The sequence below is a fragment of the Lolium perenne genome, chromosome 5 (assembly GCF_019359855.2).
Source record: "Lolium perenne isolate Kyuss_39 chromosome 5, Kyuss_2.0, whole genome shotgun sequence".
In the NCBI taxonomy this organism is placed as follows: domain Eukaryota; kingdom Viridiplantae; phylum Streptophyta; class Magnoliopsida; order Poales; family Poaceae; genus Lolium; species Lolium perenne.
This window is the reverse complement of record NC_067248.2, coordinates 251173542-251189605: the sequence shown is the minus strand read 5'-3', so window position 1 is coordinate 251189605 and position 16064 is coordinate 251173542. Positions and strand designations below refer to the sequence as shown.

The 16064-nt window shown below is 46.0% G+C and overlaps 1 protein-coding gene, 2 long non-coding RNA genes and 1 pseudogene across 4 annotated transcripts; 2 read left to right on the top strand and 2 right to left on the bottom strand.

Annotated features, from left to right (window-relative positions):
• Positions 1–4473: 4473 nt before the first annotated feature.
• Positions 4474–5289, bottom strand: LOC139831666 (uncharacterized). Its single transcript, XR_011746131.1, has 2 exons — positions 5199–5289; positions 4474–4884 (listed from the first exon to the last, which is right to left on the bottom strand). It is a non-coding gene; the product is annotated as an uncharacterized lncRNA (long non-coding RNA).
• Positions 5290–6588: 1299 nt separating this feature from the next.
• On the top strand, positions 6589–8511 carry LOC127304324 (mechanosensitive ion channel protein 6-like; annotated as a pseudogene).
• Positions 8512–9592: 1081 nt separating this feature from the next.
• LOC127302688 (proteasome subunit alpha type-7-A) lies at positions 9593–15780 on the bottom strand. Its single transcript, XM_051333230.1, has 3 exons — positions 15517–15780; positions 15026–15440; positions 9593–9873 (listed from the first exon to the last, which is right to left on the bottom strand). Exons 1-3 carry the CDS (start codon positions 15687–15689, stop codon positions 9712–9714), a joined length of 750 nt encoding a protein of 249 aa, XP_051189190.1. The 5' UTR covers positions 15690–15780; the 3' UTR covers positions 9593–9711.
• LOC127302689 (uncharacterized) lies at positions 10459–12917 on the top strand. Of its 2 annotated transcripts, XR_007853076.2 has the most exons (3): positions 10483–10968; positions 11053–12028; positions 12369–12917. It is a non-coding gene; the product is annotated as an uncharacterized lncRNA (long non-coding RNA). The 2 variants fall into 2 exon arrangements; XR_007853075.2 differs by having other exon boundaries at positions 10459–12028.
• Positions 15781–16064: the final 284 nt, after the last annotated feature.

The window sequence follows — 16064 nt, the reverse complement described above, 5'->3', positions numbered from 1 at the left end:
GTCTCTCTGCAACTCGATGTCGCCGGCGAGGAGCAGAACGTGCCGATGGTGCGTCTTCCCTTGAGCCTTGGATCGAAAGATGTCCCCTAGCGGATGGGAAGTCGTCTGGCCTCGAACTCCGGAGAGCCTCCACCCTACTTTGTTCACAACATCGCCTTCCTCCATCATCAACAACTTCATGTTCGATCCAGATCCGTCGCCACACGGGATCTGGCTGAGGAGCGGTGCACAGCACTGATCCATCGATCCGTGGGTGCAGGATAAGCAGGCACGCCACCACGAAGCTCCATCGAGCGTTGTCATCAGAGAGGATGCACACCTACAGCAAAAACAACACCGGCGGCTAAAGCCCCTACAGAACTTACGCTGTCTATAACCGTGAAGTGGGGACCCCCCACCCTCCTGCCGCTGGAGGGCGAGGGATCAAACGGATCGCTAGTGAAGAGATGGATCGGCCGGGAGATCTAAAAAACGCCCCTCTCAGTTACAGTGGCGGGAGAGGAGAGACGTCCAAGGTCGTGAACATCAAGGTACGTACAGGTGACTTTAGCTTTTCTTTTTAATAAATCCGAATTTTATTGTACCACTTGCATGGATGGGGAAATCACCATCTTTTGTATAAGTGGGGACGTTCATGGACAGATCCACCATGAGGTACACCTGGGCATTCATCGGACAGGCCCGAAAAAGCCCGAACCAAAATTTCTAGGCCGAGTCCGGCCCAACCTTTGGGCTTACAAATCAGACCTGAACCCGGCCCAAATAGAGAAAAGCCCGGCCCGGCCCGACAAGCCCAGTCCGAACTAGGCTTAAATCACATTTTCTGCAAGCCTGAGCCCGACCCGGCCTGACGTTCGGGTTCCGAAATCAGGCCCGAACCCGGCCCGACATGCAAGCCTGACCCGGTCCGGGATTTTTGGGCCGGGCAGCCCATGCCTAGCTGTACCATGAGGCATAGGTCTGCAAATAAACACCCAAAATTTTCTCCAAAAAAATTGCATGTACAGAATTTATATTGTTCGTGTATCAGTTTTTGGTATTTTTTAATTAGCACATCTAGTTCGCATTTTCTCTTCCAATACTAAGACCAAATCTTGATTTGGCAAATACTCTCCGTCCACAGATAATTATACTTCTAGCTTTTACGTTAAGTCAATTCTTCTAAAACTTCACTGACTTGATAGGAAAATTATAATATCATTTATGAAACTGAATTAATATAGTGAGATCCATTTGAAAATATTGTTTCATATATATCGCTTTGATGTCATATGTTGCTACTATTTTCTATAAAATGAGTCAATAGAATTAAAAAATAATTTTATGAACAAAGCTAGAAGTACATTTATTTTTAGACAAAGAGAGTAGTACTAGTCCATATGGTGGCCAACTAGTCCATAGCAACTAGTTCAGACCAAGGGACAGCAAAGCAACGACCAGCCTATGCATGCAATGAGAAATGAAAGAGTAGCGATATGTGACTGACGTCCCAAAATTGAGTAGCGACCCAACGCTAGGCGGTGCCCTATGGCTTCGATGTCTCCCACGCCGAGCCAAGCAGAGAAGGAAAGAAGAAATCCAATGCACCATTAGCAGTAGGGGTGCAGGGAAGCCATGCCGCTTCCAAGCTATGACAAATAATATTGTCGTATTGTAATTTCCTTTGTTTTTACATGTTTTTCAACCATCTTGTTGAGATTCAGAGAGATTTTGGAGAAAGGAGATAGAACAAATGGGGAATTTCTGGGAGTTTCTTCTCTATCCCAGCGTGCCCCTCTTCTACTTATATTTAGTTGTTTTACACTCTGGTCCTCCAAGTATTACATATTGACTTAGTTATACAACTCAACACTCCCCCTCAAGATGGGGCAAATGCATCATACAACCCCATCTTGCTACAAAAGGTAGCAAATAATCTTTCTGGCAAGCCCTTTGTAAAAATATCTGCTAGTTGGTTCGATGAATTCACATAGGGCATACAGATAATTCCTAGATCCAACTTCTCCTTAATAAAGTGACGATCTATCTCGATGTGCTTTGTTCGATCATGTTGCACGGGGTTGTTGGCGATATCAAGTGCCGCCTTATTATCACAATACAACATCAGAGGTTTTGATTGGAATAGGCCTAGCTCCATCAACATGATTCGCAGCCATAAAACTTCGCACACACCATGTGCCATGGATCTGAATTCTGCTTCAGCCGTTGATCGTGCTACAACACTTTGCTTTTTGCTACGCCATGTAACAAGGTTACCTCCAACAAATGAGCAATAACCTGATGTTGATCTTCGATCCTCTAGGGAGCCTGCCCAGTCAGCATCGGTATAGCATTCCACTTGTAAATGACTATGTGGAGTGTACAATAATCCTCGACCGGGACAACCTTTGAGGTAGCGGATGATTCTGATAACAGCATCCATGTGTTGTGTTCGAGGATCATGCATAAACTGACTCACTACACTCACAGCGAAAGCAATATCTGGCCGAGTGTGAGATAGATAAATCAGACGTCCCACAAGTCTTTGATAGCGCCCCCGGTCGACAGGCTCACCATCACCCTCATGGAGGCGGTGGTTCTGCTCAGTTGGAGTAGGGGCAGGACGACATCCTGATAATCCAATCTCCGAGAGTAGATCCAAGACATACTTCCTTTGGGAGAGATAAATTCCCTTGGGACTACGAGATACCTCAATTCCAAGAAAATATCGCAGTGGTCCCAAGTCCTTCACCTCAAATTCACTTGCCAATTTTGCCTTGAGTTGATCAATACTCTTGGTATCATCCCCGGTGATAACAATATCGTCAACATAAACTATTAAAATAGTTATATTTTTCATATTACGCTTATAGAATAGGGTATGGTCAGCATTGCTCTGTTTATAGCCCATTTGAATCATCACTTTCCTGAATCGATCAAACCAAGCACGTGGAGACTGCTTCAAACCATATAGGGATCGACACAAGCGCAGAATTTTACCTTCAGTTTGAGCGGTGTTAAAACCTGGTGGGATATGCATGTATATCTCCTCTTGGAGGTCCCCATGAAGAAATGCATTCTTCACATCTAGTTGGAATAGATCCAAGCCAAGATTTACTGCACATGATATTAGAGTCCTCACAGAATTCATTTTTGCCACCGGAGCAAAAGTATCATCATAGTCAATCCCATATGTTTGTGTATACCCCTTCGCTACTAGGCGAGCCTTGTACCGTTCCACCTTGCCGTCGGGGTTTTGCTTAACCGTGTACACCCACTTGCAGCCGACAGGTTCCTTACCGTGCGGTAGCTTTACAAGTTTCCAAGTGTTGTTTTTCTCCAAAGCTTTCATCTCCTCAATCATTGCTGCTTTCCACTTAGTGTCTTGCATGGCCTCTCTCCAGTCCTTGGGTATGGATATTGAATCGAGAGAAGCAATAAAAGTTTTAAAGAAGGGACTACAATTATCATAGGAGATGAATTTAGCCATGTCATGTTTGTAGCCAACACAGTCCTTAAGACGTGCTGGTATATCTCTAGATCTAATAGACTTTCGTAAGGCAATAGGAATGTCATGGACATTAGAAGAATTGGGAATAATTGCAGAGGGTTCAGTACCTTGCTCTAGTGTGTCTTGTGTCACTGAATCAGGAGAAGGTGACCTAGGACTTGGAGTTCCTGGCGTGATGGACTGCACATCTCTTATAGTGGGCGACAACGCATGCATCTCATCAACAGTAGAGTCATGGCTGTTCTCAACAGTGTTCATGTCTTCCTCCCCCTGTGTACCTTCCGCAGGTCGAGACACATCAATAGTAGGCATGGATAGCTCACCAAAAGGAATAGCTCCATCATCATTGTTCTCCCCCTCTCGAGCAATCCGGGTAGGAGGAGAGGACAAAGGATGGCATGTATCATAGGATGGAGAATAGAATGGCTGGTTTTCACGAAAACTAACATCCATGCTCACAAAGAAACGACGCTCGGCTGGGCACCAGCAACGGTAACCCTTTTGAGTAGGAGAATAACCGACAAAAACACAACGAACAGCACGAGGATCAAGCTTTCCTACTGAACTCCTGTAGTCATGAACAAAACAAACACATCCAAACACTTTTGGTGGTACAATAAAGTGATTGGAACCAGTCAAGCATTCAACGGGGGTTTTATATTCCAGAATGCGCGAAGGCATACGATTTATTAAGTAAGCTGCTGTTTTCACAGCTTCGCCCCAAAGAAACTTGGGTACATTCATTGTAAACATGAGAGAACGTGCAACCTCTAATAAATGTCTATTTTTCCGTTCGGCTACACCATTTTGAGCCGCAGTGTTTACACATGTTGTCGATGTATAATGCCATTTGAAGATAAGAAATTGCCAAAATCTTTATTAACATACTCAGTGCCATTGTCGGAACGAAATATTTTTACCTTTGCGTTATACTGGTTACGCACTAAGGCAAAAAAATCTTTAAATGCAGACAAAACTTCACATTTTTGTTTGAGCAAATAAAGCCAAGTGCATCGACTAAAACCATCAATAAAAGTTACAAACCATCGGTCTCCCAAAAGAGAATTTGTGACACAAGGACCCCAAACATCCGAATGAACTACCTCAAAAGGGGTTCTACATCTTTCACCACGACTAGGATACGTGGCCCTTGTATGCTTAGCTAGTTCACATGCATCACATACAAGATTATCCTTCCGACAAGAAGCATACATGGAAGGGAACATACGACCTAAGACACGAAAAGACAAATGACCAAGTCTACAGTGAAGAAGTAGCAACTCATCTGTGGACGAGGTATATGCAGCAAGAGCAAGTGGAGCTGCACCACTATTGAGATAATATAGTCCATCATGCTCGGTCCCAATCCCAAGTACCTTCCCTGTCTTCAGATCCTGAAAGACACAAAAGTCAGGTTCAAACCAAGCTCCACAATTAAGAGATTTAGTTATCGAGCTGACGAAAAGGAGGTTCACAGAAATTTGGAACATGTAAAATGAAGTTAAAGGCAGGGATGGTGTGCATGTGATAGTTCCACACCCCATTATAGGGGATGAGGATCCATCAGCTATGCGGACCCTATCCTTTCCTGAACGAGGAATATATGAGGAAAAAAATTTGGGAGAACCTGTCATATGGTTAGTAGCTCCAGAATCAATTATCCAAAGATTATGTGAGGAGTTACTTGGGCTATGTGAGTAGTTCACACCTTGAGAAACATGGAAACTGGAGGTTGAGGCACCAGGACATTCAGTAGAGGCAGCAATGAGTTTAGACTTGAACTCCTCGAGAGCTTGTGCAGGCCACGATAAATCACCGTGGATGAAGTCAGGTGTACTTGATCTTGCCTTTTACCCCGAACAAGATCAATATTGAACCTGCCACGTTGTCCTTGTTGCCGCCGAGGGGGAATCCAATCAGCTCAAAGCAATCCTTCTTTATGTGACCAGTTTTCTTGCAATGGTCACATATCACTTGTGGTTTCCTCCTGTACTTGAGCTTACTAGCATTTGCTTGGTTGTCCCTGGAAGGAACAAGGGCTGGAACATGAGTCTCTGAAGAAAGAGCAGCCCGAGTATCAACACTTGCAGGAGAGGTCATGATCTGATTTGTGAGCGTGTTTCCTCCTCAAGAATGCTAGATATTGTTTCTTCAAGTGTCGGCCAATCTACAGCAGAATAGATCATTTGTCTCCGCAAATCAAACTCATCATTCAGACCATCTAGAAAGGTTTGAACAAGTATTGGCTGAAACCATTCACGAAGAAGATTCAAGTCTCGTGGATCATAAGGCTTGAATGGTCGAAAGAATTCAAGATCCCTGTACAATCTCTTCAGTTCACCGGCATACTCAGTTATGGTTTTCTCGCCTTGTTTGAGACGTCTCATCTCATGAAGCACCCTTGTCACTTGCATCTTATTTGTTCTGCCGGAAAGTTGTTGTCCAATTTCTTTCCATACTTCTGCTGCTGTTTGTAGATTCTCGACCGCTCATGGATCGAAGGCTCCATGGACCCCAACAACCACACCATCACTCGTTGTTGGTTTTGTTCCCATTGCTCCAACTCTAGTTTATCATCTGGTTTTACAGCATTGTCTTCCAGAAAATTTCCAAGACCATGAGATCCTAAGATCAGACTAGCATGACGAGACCAACTAAAATAATTTCCTGGTCCAGATAGTTTAACCGGGTTAGGCTCTAGGGTGATAGTTCCTTTGGATTTCTGCTGAGTTTGCTCTACAAGTTGAGCAAACAGTCTTTGCATACTATCACATAATTTTTCAACAGAGGAGACCTCTGACTTCTCTTCACTAGTATTTGGCATGGCTCTCTAACAAGGTGATACCACACTTTCCAATCACAAGCAGCAGATCTACCAGGGACTTCACCAAGGAGCACACGAACAAGCACACACAAGAATACGTACAGGAGACCCTTTTCTATTTCAGCAGCAAACGCGGCAGCACACCAACGAGCAGACCTCAGACCAATAACTGAAGCGAGTCCACACAGGAACTTACACGGTGATGCAAAAGTTAATCTTCCCTACACACGACAAGAACTGATGGAGTTTCCCCCAGCTGCAGCGATGAACGCAGATGGGCGGCGACCTTGAGTGCTCGGCGGCGGCGGCACCAACAGATGAAATCTCCGAGACAAACGACGAACCGCGGTGGCACAGCACCACTACGAACTCAATCAAGCGCAGCAAGATCTCACTGGATCGATCTGCTCTGATACCATGTTGAGATTCAGAGAGATTTTGGAGAAAGGAGATAGAACAAATGGGGAATTTCTGGGAGCTTCTTCTCTATCCCAGCGTGCCCCTCTTCTACTTATATTTAGTTGTTTTACACTCTGGTCCTCCAAGTATTACATATTGACTTAGTTATACAACTCAACACATCTAAGATATTTTTGCTACATGTCCTATTTGTACTGTTAATGGGGTGAAGGCATGGATTATTTTCAATTTTTCACCTTTATGTTTATTGATAGTTGAAATTTGAACATCCAAAAGTTAAATTTCTCGATCCGTCCCTAGAGACGTTCCGATCATTGGTACTATGGCCTCTTGAGTCTTGAACCCATCCGCTCACACGTCAAGATCTTGTTATGCACCAAAATTACTTGTGTCTTGTCACTTTCTTCAGTTTCGTCAGAGATTCGTGAGAGAGAGCGAGAGCTCCAGCGCCGTCTGGCTCGGCCTGGTTCTCGCTTCTTGGCACTTCCTGTTCGACGATAACGTCCAGCGGGAGACGAGGAAGAACACGCTGGTGCTGCCATACGTGACAAAGGCGCTCTTCTGCTTGCTCGTCCTCACGCTCACCCGCCTTGTCAAGACGCTGCTGCTCAAGGTGCTGGCTTCCTCCTTCCATGTCTCAGCATACTTTGATCGGATTCAAGAGGCGCTGTTCAACGAATACGTCACCGAAACGCTCTCCGGCCCGCAGATGCTTGGCAAAGACTATGTGCTTGCCAAGGTGCGCGAGCTCCGACGTGCAAGCACAGCCATCCCAAGGAGCTCCGTGCCGCCTTGCTAGTTGCTAGTCAAGATCGAACCATCTACCAGGGAAGAGGAGCATTTGGGTCTCGGGTTTAATTTCTATAGGTGAAGGAAGCAACCGGCTGTCAAAGGAGAAAAAACAGCGCGCGATTGAGGAAGGGATCACCATTGACAAGCTCCATAGGCTCAATCAGAAGAACGTCCCAGCATGGAACATGAAGAGGCTGATGAAGATTGTCCGGTTCGGGACGCTAGCCACAATGGCTGAGCAGATTCAGCAGGCAATAGGAGAGGGGCGTGAGTCTGCGACACAGATTCGCGGTGAATGTGAGGCGCAAGTGGCCGCCAAGAAGATCTTTCATAATGTAGCCAAGCCTGGATCCAAGTAAGCATTTCTTTCTTGTCGATGGGTTTCCTAACATTATCATATGGTTTCGTCTGAAGGTGAACGCATTGAGAGAGCGAAAAGCTCTTGCGCTAACAGTTAATGGTACAAAAACGGCAGTTAATAATCTTAGCCTGATGGGCAATGCTGTTGTCGGCCTCATAGTGTCTGTTCTCTAGCTTCTTATTACCGGCATAGCGACGAAACATTTTTTTGTCTTCATCAGTTCACAGCTTCTTGTGGTAGTCTTTGTATTTGGGAATACTATGAAGACAATTTTTTAGGCCATTATTTTCTTATTCGTGATGCATCCTTTTGATGTTGGTGACCGCTGTGAAATTGAAAAAGTACAGGTAACGAAAATGCTCCTTTTTTTGAATTGAATATTACATTTGTGTTCAGTATTATCCAAAAAGTGTACTGGCCACCAAGCCTATTTTAAATTTCTATAGGAGTCCTGATATGGGAAAAGGAGTTGACTTCTCTATTCATGTTGCCACACCTATGAAAAAAATGGCCCTCATGAAGGAAAGAATATCGGTTTTGCTATGTCTCAGTCAACTGAGATTTCTTAAATCTAAGTCACTTACAAAAATATGCTTTGAGTTGTACTTTTCTGTTCTTTTCTAACAGAAAGTGCAACTCTGTTGCACTTTTTTTTAAACTGTAGTTGCACTTTTTTGAGTTGAGACTTAAAAAAAACTCAGTCACCTGAGACATAGGCACATCCAAAGAATATTATGGTACGTGTCTGTGTTTCTATTATCTCAGTTTGATGTTCGCAATTCGCCTAGACGTAATGGCACACCCAACCTCAGCCAGAGAACGACGTCGTTTTGCCTCTTGTTCATATGAAACCATTGGCCCGGCAATCCTGTGTTCCTGACGCCGAGTGCACATGACGAGCGGGCACAAGCGCAACCAGAGGGAGAACATACATATCGATTGGTGAGTCGCATTTGTGAACGTTCTATATGACACATAGCTGTGCCATCACATTTACGCATAAGCCGGTTTTCAAGGAAAAAAATTCACCGGCCAGATTAAGCCGGTTTTCAAGGAAAAAAATTCACCGGCCAGATTTAACCGCTAAGGGCCAGTTTGGAATGGAGGTAAAAATAATGAGGTCACCGGTGTTTATCTTAAACTTGAACTAAACGCCGATGGATACACTATTTTACCTCCAATCCAAACGGGACCTAAAAAAGCAATAATGCAGGTGGAGGCAAAACAACATGCATGACGCAGCATAGTGGCGTCATTATATTACTCCTGATAGTCAGGTAATGTGGCCTCTGACGTGTACCAGTGCACATATCCAGTGATTTCCTTTGGTTTTGCCCATTGATCATGCTAGATAAGAATAGCACAAAGGGCTGCCATTCAGAGCTCCTGCACCAACTCTTGATTGTGTAGATAATGACAGGTAGAAAGCAGCAGCTCACGTTACACAATGATTATCATGAACCCAGGTGAAGTTATGTACCAAAACACTAGCATTCTCAAGTGACAGCACCAGGTACAGAAGTGAATTGGCATTCCAACAGACAAACCAGTATAAAAAAAAAACAGCATTATATTTGGTGATATTGTAATGAACCCAAATGGCACAGCAAGAACAGCTTCAGAAACTATGATTTGTTGGTCTGGTTAATTATCTGAAAATGTGAATGGCAGATAGACAATAAATTTGCAAGAGTTGAGACGCTGATAAGGCAAAACTCAATTCATTTACTGTGTCTTGTTAAAGCAGTTTAAAAGATGTTATAAAATGTAACAGGTGACACACTAATAAGTTCTGGTTGACAGAATGAAGGTCACATACAATAATTAGGTATCCTTCGGGCCACCCTTCTTTGCAGCCTCAGCCGCAGCCTTCTCTGCCTCGATCTCAGCAACATATTCATCAATTTCAGTCTCCTCGAGGTTCCGAAGGCCATCCTTCTTTGTCATCACTGCAATCTCGATGTTCTTCCCACCACTCTCAACAACCTAACAGATTTGTCTTCTTTAGTAATTGCCGATTAAAAAAAATTGCAAGGATAAACTGACATTATAGTGCATATCACAAATATTTTCATTTAATAAATGATAATTGACAAGCTAAGCAAATATACAGCAAAAGATCAGGCAATTCCATTTGGATCCAGATTTGGATGCTGACAGTCAAACTTCAAACCATATATCACCCCAAATTGCAAATACAGAATATATATTAACAGTTAGGCATACAAACTAAAATCAGAATGTAAGCTGGTATGAGTTGCATCTCCATGAAGATGAATTGGTGATTGGTACAATTGGGAAGCATGCATGGAAATACATAGCAACTGAGAAGTGTTTTTTCCTTTTAGAAATGTTGCAAAAGTTCAATAGCACGTGATTAAACAAGGGACTGTTTCGTTAACATAGTTCCCCAAGAGTCTGCTAAATTAAAGACAGACACTCTGGACTTTGGGGTTATGCATATATAATCACTCCAGTCAGAGCAGAAGCCAGAGGACAGGAAGAGATGGCAAGCCACTATTTTGGCTCACTTAGGGCTCGTTTGGTTGACCCCATTCCGCGAGGGTTCCCTGGCTTTTCCCCCGCCGGATAATCCCCGGGCGGAATTACCCTGGGTGGAACTCCCTGACCGTTTGGACAGCCAGCAGCCCGCCGATCCGCGTCCGTTCCGCGTCGAACCCGGGGAACCCGTTCCACCACGAGCGAGGCGCGGAACAGAATCCGCGAGGCGACGCGAGAGGCGACTCCAAGGGCGACGGCGACGGCGACAGAACCACCGCACCTCCCATCCCCTTCCCACCTTCGGCGACCGGACCCAAGCCCCGCCCCGCCCCTCCCCACCTCTGGCACCTCCCCTCTCCAACCTCATCCTCGAAACCGAGTCTGTCTCGTCTCGCGACGGAGAAGGCGACAGGCAGAGATGCGACGCCTCCAACATTCTTCCTCCACCGGCGACCGGAGCAGGGGCCTACCGAGTGCATCGCCTCCAAGTCCCTCTCCTCTCCCGGATTTTCCCTCTCCGGCGGCGGTTGTCCGAAGATCTGCTCCGCCTAGATCCCTGTCCCTCCAGCGACAAGGACGGTCGGCGGTCCCGATATTCAGATCTACCCGTCCTCTTGCTCTCTTATTTGAGGTCAGCTTCACTGATATTCATTTTGGTTGCAGGCGACGGATCCTGGAGTACACGAAGTCTTGGAGGAAATGAACGACGCTTGGGCAATTTGCTCTCTTCCACTTCCCTACTGTATTGGTTTCTTTGATACGAAATCTTGCATCTGTTGTTCAGCTAGTGAGTAGAGAAGCAACATTCTGGTTGGTAGCTTTAACGACTGTTACAATTTTAATGCTTGATTTTTGAGCCATCAATGAAAGGAATCGTGGATGATATATGCGAAATAGCAGCGGCAAGGCTGAGATCATCAGGACAATGCATTGTTTTCTAGGGTACTCAAGTTTAATTGATGGATTTTATTCTATCTGGTTTGGTGAAATTTAGATTAACACCGGGTTCATAACTTCGTGTACTGGAGCAGTAATTTCGTTAATGGTTAGGCTTACGTGAGCTTAATTAAATCCCTGCCATGGAAAAACATAAGGTGTGCCGTGTATTGTTCCTCCTCCTCAACTAGTTGTCTACTTAGTTCTATCTTCTTTTCTAGTAGTTGATAAGCCAGTTGCTGTTCTTGGTACACACAAGGGTACCATGGTTTCTGCTCTAACAGATGGCTCTTTTAGGTACCTCAGCAAGGAGTAGATCGAGCGAGGGTCGCCATCGAGGCAGGACGACGTGGGCGCCGGCAAGGAGGCCCAGCTCCGGGCCACCTACTGCTCCTTCATCCGCGACGTCGGCCTCTACACCCTTTCGTTCGCCCAATCTCTGAATTCCGCTCGAGTTAGTTCTCGACTTCCTACTCCTGCCCTGCGTCGTCCTCAGGCCCAACGAGAACAGGTTCAAGAAGACGTCCGAGTACTGCTTCGACGCCGACGGCAACAAGGTCAAGGTCATCAGCACCACCCGCGTCCGCAAGCTCGCCCGCGCACGCCTCTCCAAGGCGGCCTTCGAGCGCCACAACTGGTCCAAGTTCGGTGGCAACGCCTCCACGCGGCTCACCGTCGTCTCCTCGGTGCCCACGCGCCCTAGGTTCGTCAATGTCTTGTCTGCACCCCTCTCAGTTGGTGTTTGAAGTAGATTGGGGGCTGCAAGCCATGTAGAATGTTAACTTGCCTTTCTTTCGTAGCCCACCCACTAACCTTTGCATACCTTGCCACTGATGTTTTACTGTCTATCTTGCTGATTATGTTGGCATTCAGTTAATGCATGCTGCGGTTAAGTAAGTTATAGTTAGTTTTGTATATATAGTACACTGGTTCCTGAATGATGATTGTTCATCCCTGGGGCATCATAACTTGTATATAAACGAGACTTCTGAATGTTGCCACTTTTACAGTTATCTCTGTTATCTTTTTCGCTGAAACTGCAGGAGGATGGGCGGAGGGTGCGCGCTCGAGGAAAAGCGTCCATGTCATCGGCCATGGCGGGCATGCTCCCCACGGACGAGGTGCATTGGATGTGGTCACGGAAAAGGGTGGGAGAAAGCGGAGGAAGAGAGTGTGAGCTCACCGTGGTCGATCGGCAAGCTTGGAAGAGAGTGTGAGCTTCGGTGCTCTGGCGGCGTGGTCGATGAGGAAGAGACTTGGTGGGCGAGCTCCCGCTAGGGATGAACAGGAGCGTGGCGACGAGGTTGAAGCAGGAACGGAAGCGGCACAACCTTGCTTCCCTGCTCAGGTAGTAGCCCTCTATCGGCGCGGCCTTGCTCGAGCCCCTCATCGGCGAGCGGAGCAGCCGTAGGAGGGAGCTCCGCACGCGTGATGCTTAATTTTCTTTTATTTTCTAAACATTTGCAGGATCCTCGAATTCTGCAAAATTTGTTTGTGGCTTCTGAGGTGTACGCTATTATGTTTATTTCTGGTGTCAAACATAAATATATGATGTTCTAAATATATGATGTCGTGGCGGCTATTTACTATTATGTTTATGATTGGTGTCCCATTATTTTCCTGGAGATTTAAAAAATGATGTATGCTTATGTTGTTGTGGTATGAGTATTCTTTGAAATTTATGTATTAATTTGTATGCCAGAATTCTCAATTTTTTTTGTGAAAAAACGTACTATTTTGGCCTTACTTTCGAATTTGACATGTTCCGTTCAGTTCCACTCCTTTCCCTGCCTTTTTTTGTCCAAATGGCAAAACTTGACTTCCCCGAGCGGGAGGGGAAGCGTGGGGTTCCCGAGCGCCCAGGAAAATTCACGTGAGGGAAGTAGTTCCCTGGGTTTTGGCCCCCCTGCAACCAAACGAGCCCTTAGGGCGCTCCCAATGCAATGACTAGGATCGTATCTAATCTAAGCCAGCAAGGATAGAATCCAACGTGGAAGCTTAATTTAAGAGGGGAGAGGGAGTCATGGTATCTTATTCACGATATGACTCTTGTTGTTAAACCCAATGCCATTACTTTACCCAGCCAATCAGCTCACGGTGAAGCCACAGAAAAGCCATTTAATTGGATGATAGATGGGCCCATGTGCTATGAAATTAGATATTGTGCACTGCGGAAGTTTTGTACTAGGATGAGCTGGAGAACAAGATACGATACATTAGATACGAGCGTTGTGACCGCCCTTAGGAACTTGCTATAATATGTAATTTTCTTAATACTCATTCCATCCACATTAAATGAGCACACGTGTTACAAGGTTCAACTTTGGCCATTAATTTGAGTATTTGACCAATAAAACGTGGGTTATGTATTGCAAAAATTATACCGTTGTATTTGCATTCAGATAAAGTTTCGAATGATATAATTTCTATGAAATGACTCGTGGTCAAATATATGGCCATAGTTGGTACAAGCAAAAGAAGGACGCCATGTTAATGGTATATTGAATATTCACAGAGGCCTAAACAAGCTTCTCGGCACAACTAAAAGAAAGCTGCACCACGAGAACCTATGTAAACACCTCATCATAAGTACCTGTCACAATTCTTCATTTTCATCTCCATTCAACTAGACGTGAGATTCCTAGGACAAAAAAACTACGACATCTATGAGCGGCAAGCAAGGCCTTACAATACACTTGGCACACACCAGGACTTCTCAGCATTTGATTGACATGTATGCTGCCCAGTTGCTACTTTAATTTGAAGTTATACTCCTATTACAGCATGACTAAGGTCATGTAAATCTTAAGTTGAGTATATGAAAGAACAATCGATTCGTTACACCGTCATATTTACAAAGGCACCTCAAATACTGTGTGATCGATCAATAATCGTAGCTATCAATTTGCAATTTCCTTGGTAGAATGGAATGAATCAGACAGTAGTAAATTCAATATTCACAGAGGTCTAAACAAGCTTCTCGGCACAGCCAAAAGAAAGCTGCACCAGGAGTACCTATGTAAATGCCTCGTCATAAGTACCTGTCACAATTCTTCATTTTCATCTCCATTCCACAAGACGTAAGATTGCTAGGACAAAGGAAACTACCACATCTATGAGTGGCAAGCAAGGCCTTTCAGTATACTCGGCACACACTGATACTATTCCGCATTTGATTGGCATGTATGGCGCTCAGTTGCTACTTTAGTTTGAAGCTATACTCCTATTACGGGGTTAAGTAAATCTTTGGTTGAGTATATGAAAGAGCAGACGATTCATTAAACATTTATGTGTTTCCAAATAAACCTCAAATAATGTGTGCTCAATCAATGATCCAGTTATCTCAACACATTACCGCTACCAAATTACTGCTCCAAGAGCTTGCTGGGATTTGCAAGCACCAAATGTAAAATCATGAATCCATGACAAGCAGGCAAAGGTAGATAACTAAGGGCAAGGTCCGTGTGCACTGCAAACAAGTTTACTTGACCTTTGGTTATTCCTGGATCATGTTTTTTTGGGATCCTGTTAAGTGTGCTCTACAAGTGTCGTACGGTAGTCATTCAGTAGTAAGAGTGTGACTTTTATACTGAATCAATCAATTGTCAATTTGGCATAACCTCTGTAACAGATTCAAGAGTGTATCATTATGTTGCGCAAACACATAGTAAGAGGAAGCAATTGCATCAGAAACACATACCTCCAGCAGCGCGCGGATGGTGAGCTTGATGGTCTCCTTGCCGGAGGTGTCCTTGTAGTTCTTCTCGAGGAACTCGCGCATGGAGTTGGAGTTCCTGCCGGTGGCGTTGGCCTTCCAGGCGGAGAAGGTGCCCGAGGGGTCGGTCTGGTAGAGCGCGGGCTTGTCCGTGTAGGGATCGAAGCCGACGATGAGCGTGGAGAGGCCGAAGGGGCGGACGCCGCCGCTCTGCGTGTACTTCTGCTGCAGGCCGGCGATGTAGCGCGTGATGTACTCGACGGTGACGGGGTCCTCGACGGTGAGGCGGTGGCTCTGGCACTCGACGCGCGCGCGGTTGATGAGGACTCGGGCATCGGCCTTGAGCCCCGCGCACGCCAGCGCGACGTGCGTGTCCAGGCTCGCGATCTTCCGCAGCGACCTGCGCGGGCGGCGGCGGCGGGGGTGTTAGATCTGTCTGTTGGCGGGGACGGGGAGGGGGGGGAGGTGGTGGTTACCTGGAGTCCTGGAGCTTGGGTGTGGACTTCTTCTCGACGCCGAGGACGACGGTGTCGGTGCCGCGGACGCCGACGGCGGCGTTGCCCTTGCGGACGGCCTCGAGGGCGTACTCGACCTGGAAGAGGTGGCCGTCGGGGGAGAAGACGGTGATCGCGCGGTCGTAGCGGGCCATCGGCGGCGGTGGGAGGGGCTTAGGGTTTGGGCTTCCCGGGCGGCGGAGGTTGGCTGGAGCGTGCGTGTGTGCAAACAGGGTGGGTGGCTTTGGGAAGAAGGGCACCTAGTTTTGTGGGCTTGGGGTTTTTCTTGCGAGAGAAGAAGATGGCCTGGATGTGGTGGGATGGGCCGCTGTGACAGGCCGAATCGTGTGTTTTTACTTGGGAAAAGAAGTCCACATAACCTCCCTAAAAAAATTAACTGGGACAAATAACCCCCTGGGTATGCAATATCGGTCAATTAACTCCCTCGGGCCTGATGGCTGTTTTGATAGGTGGGTTTATCCATGGGAGAGAGGAGCAGAGCGGCGCGGTGCGGGACCTCGACCAGGCCA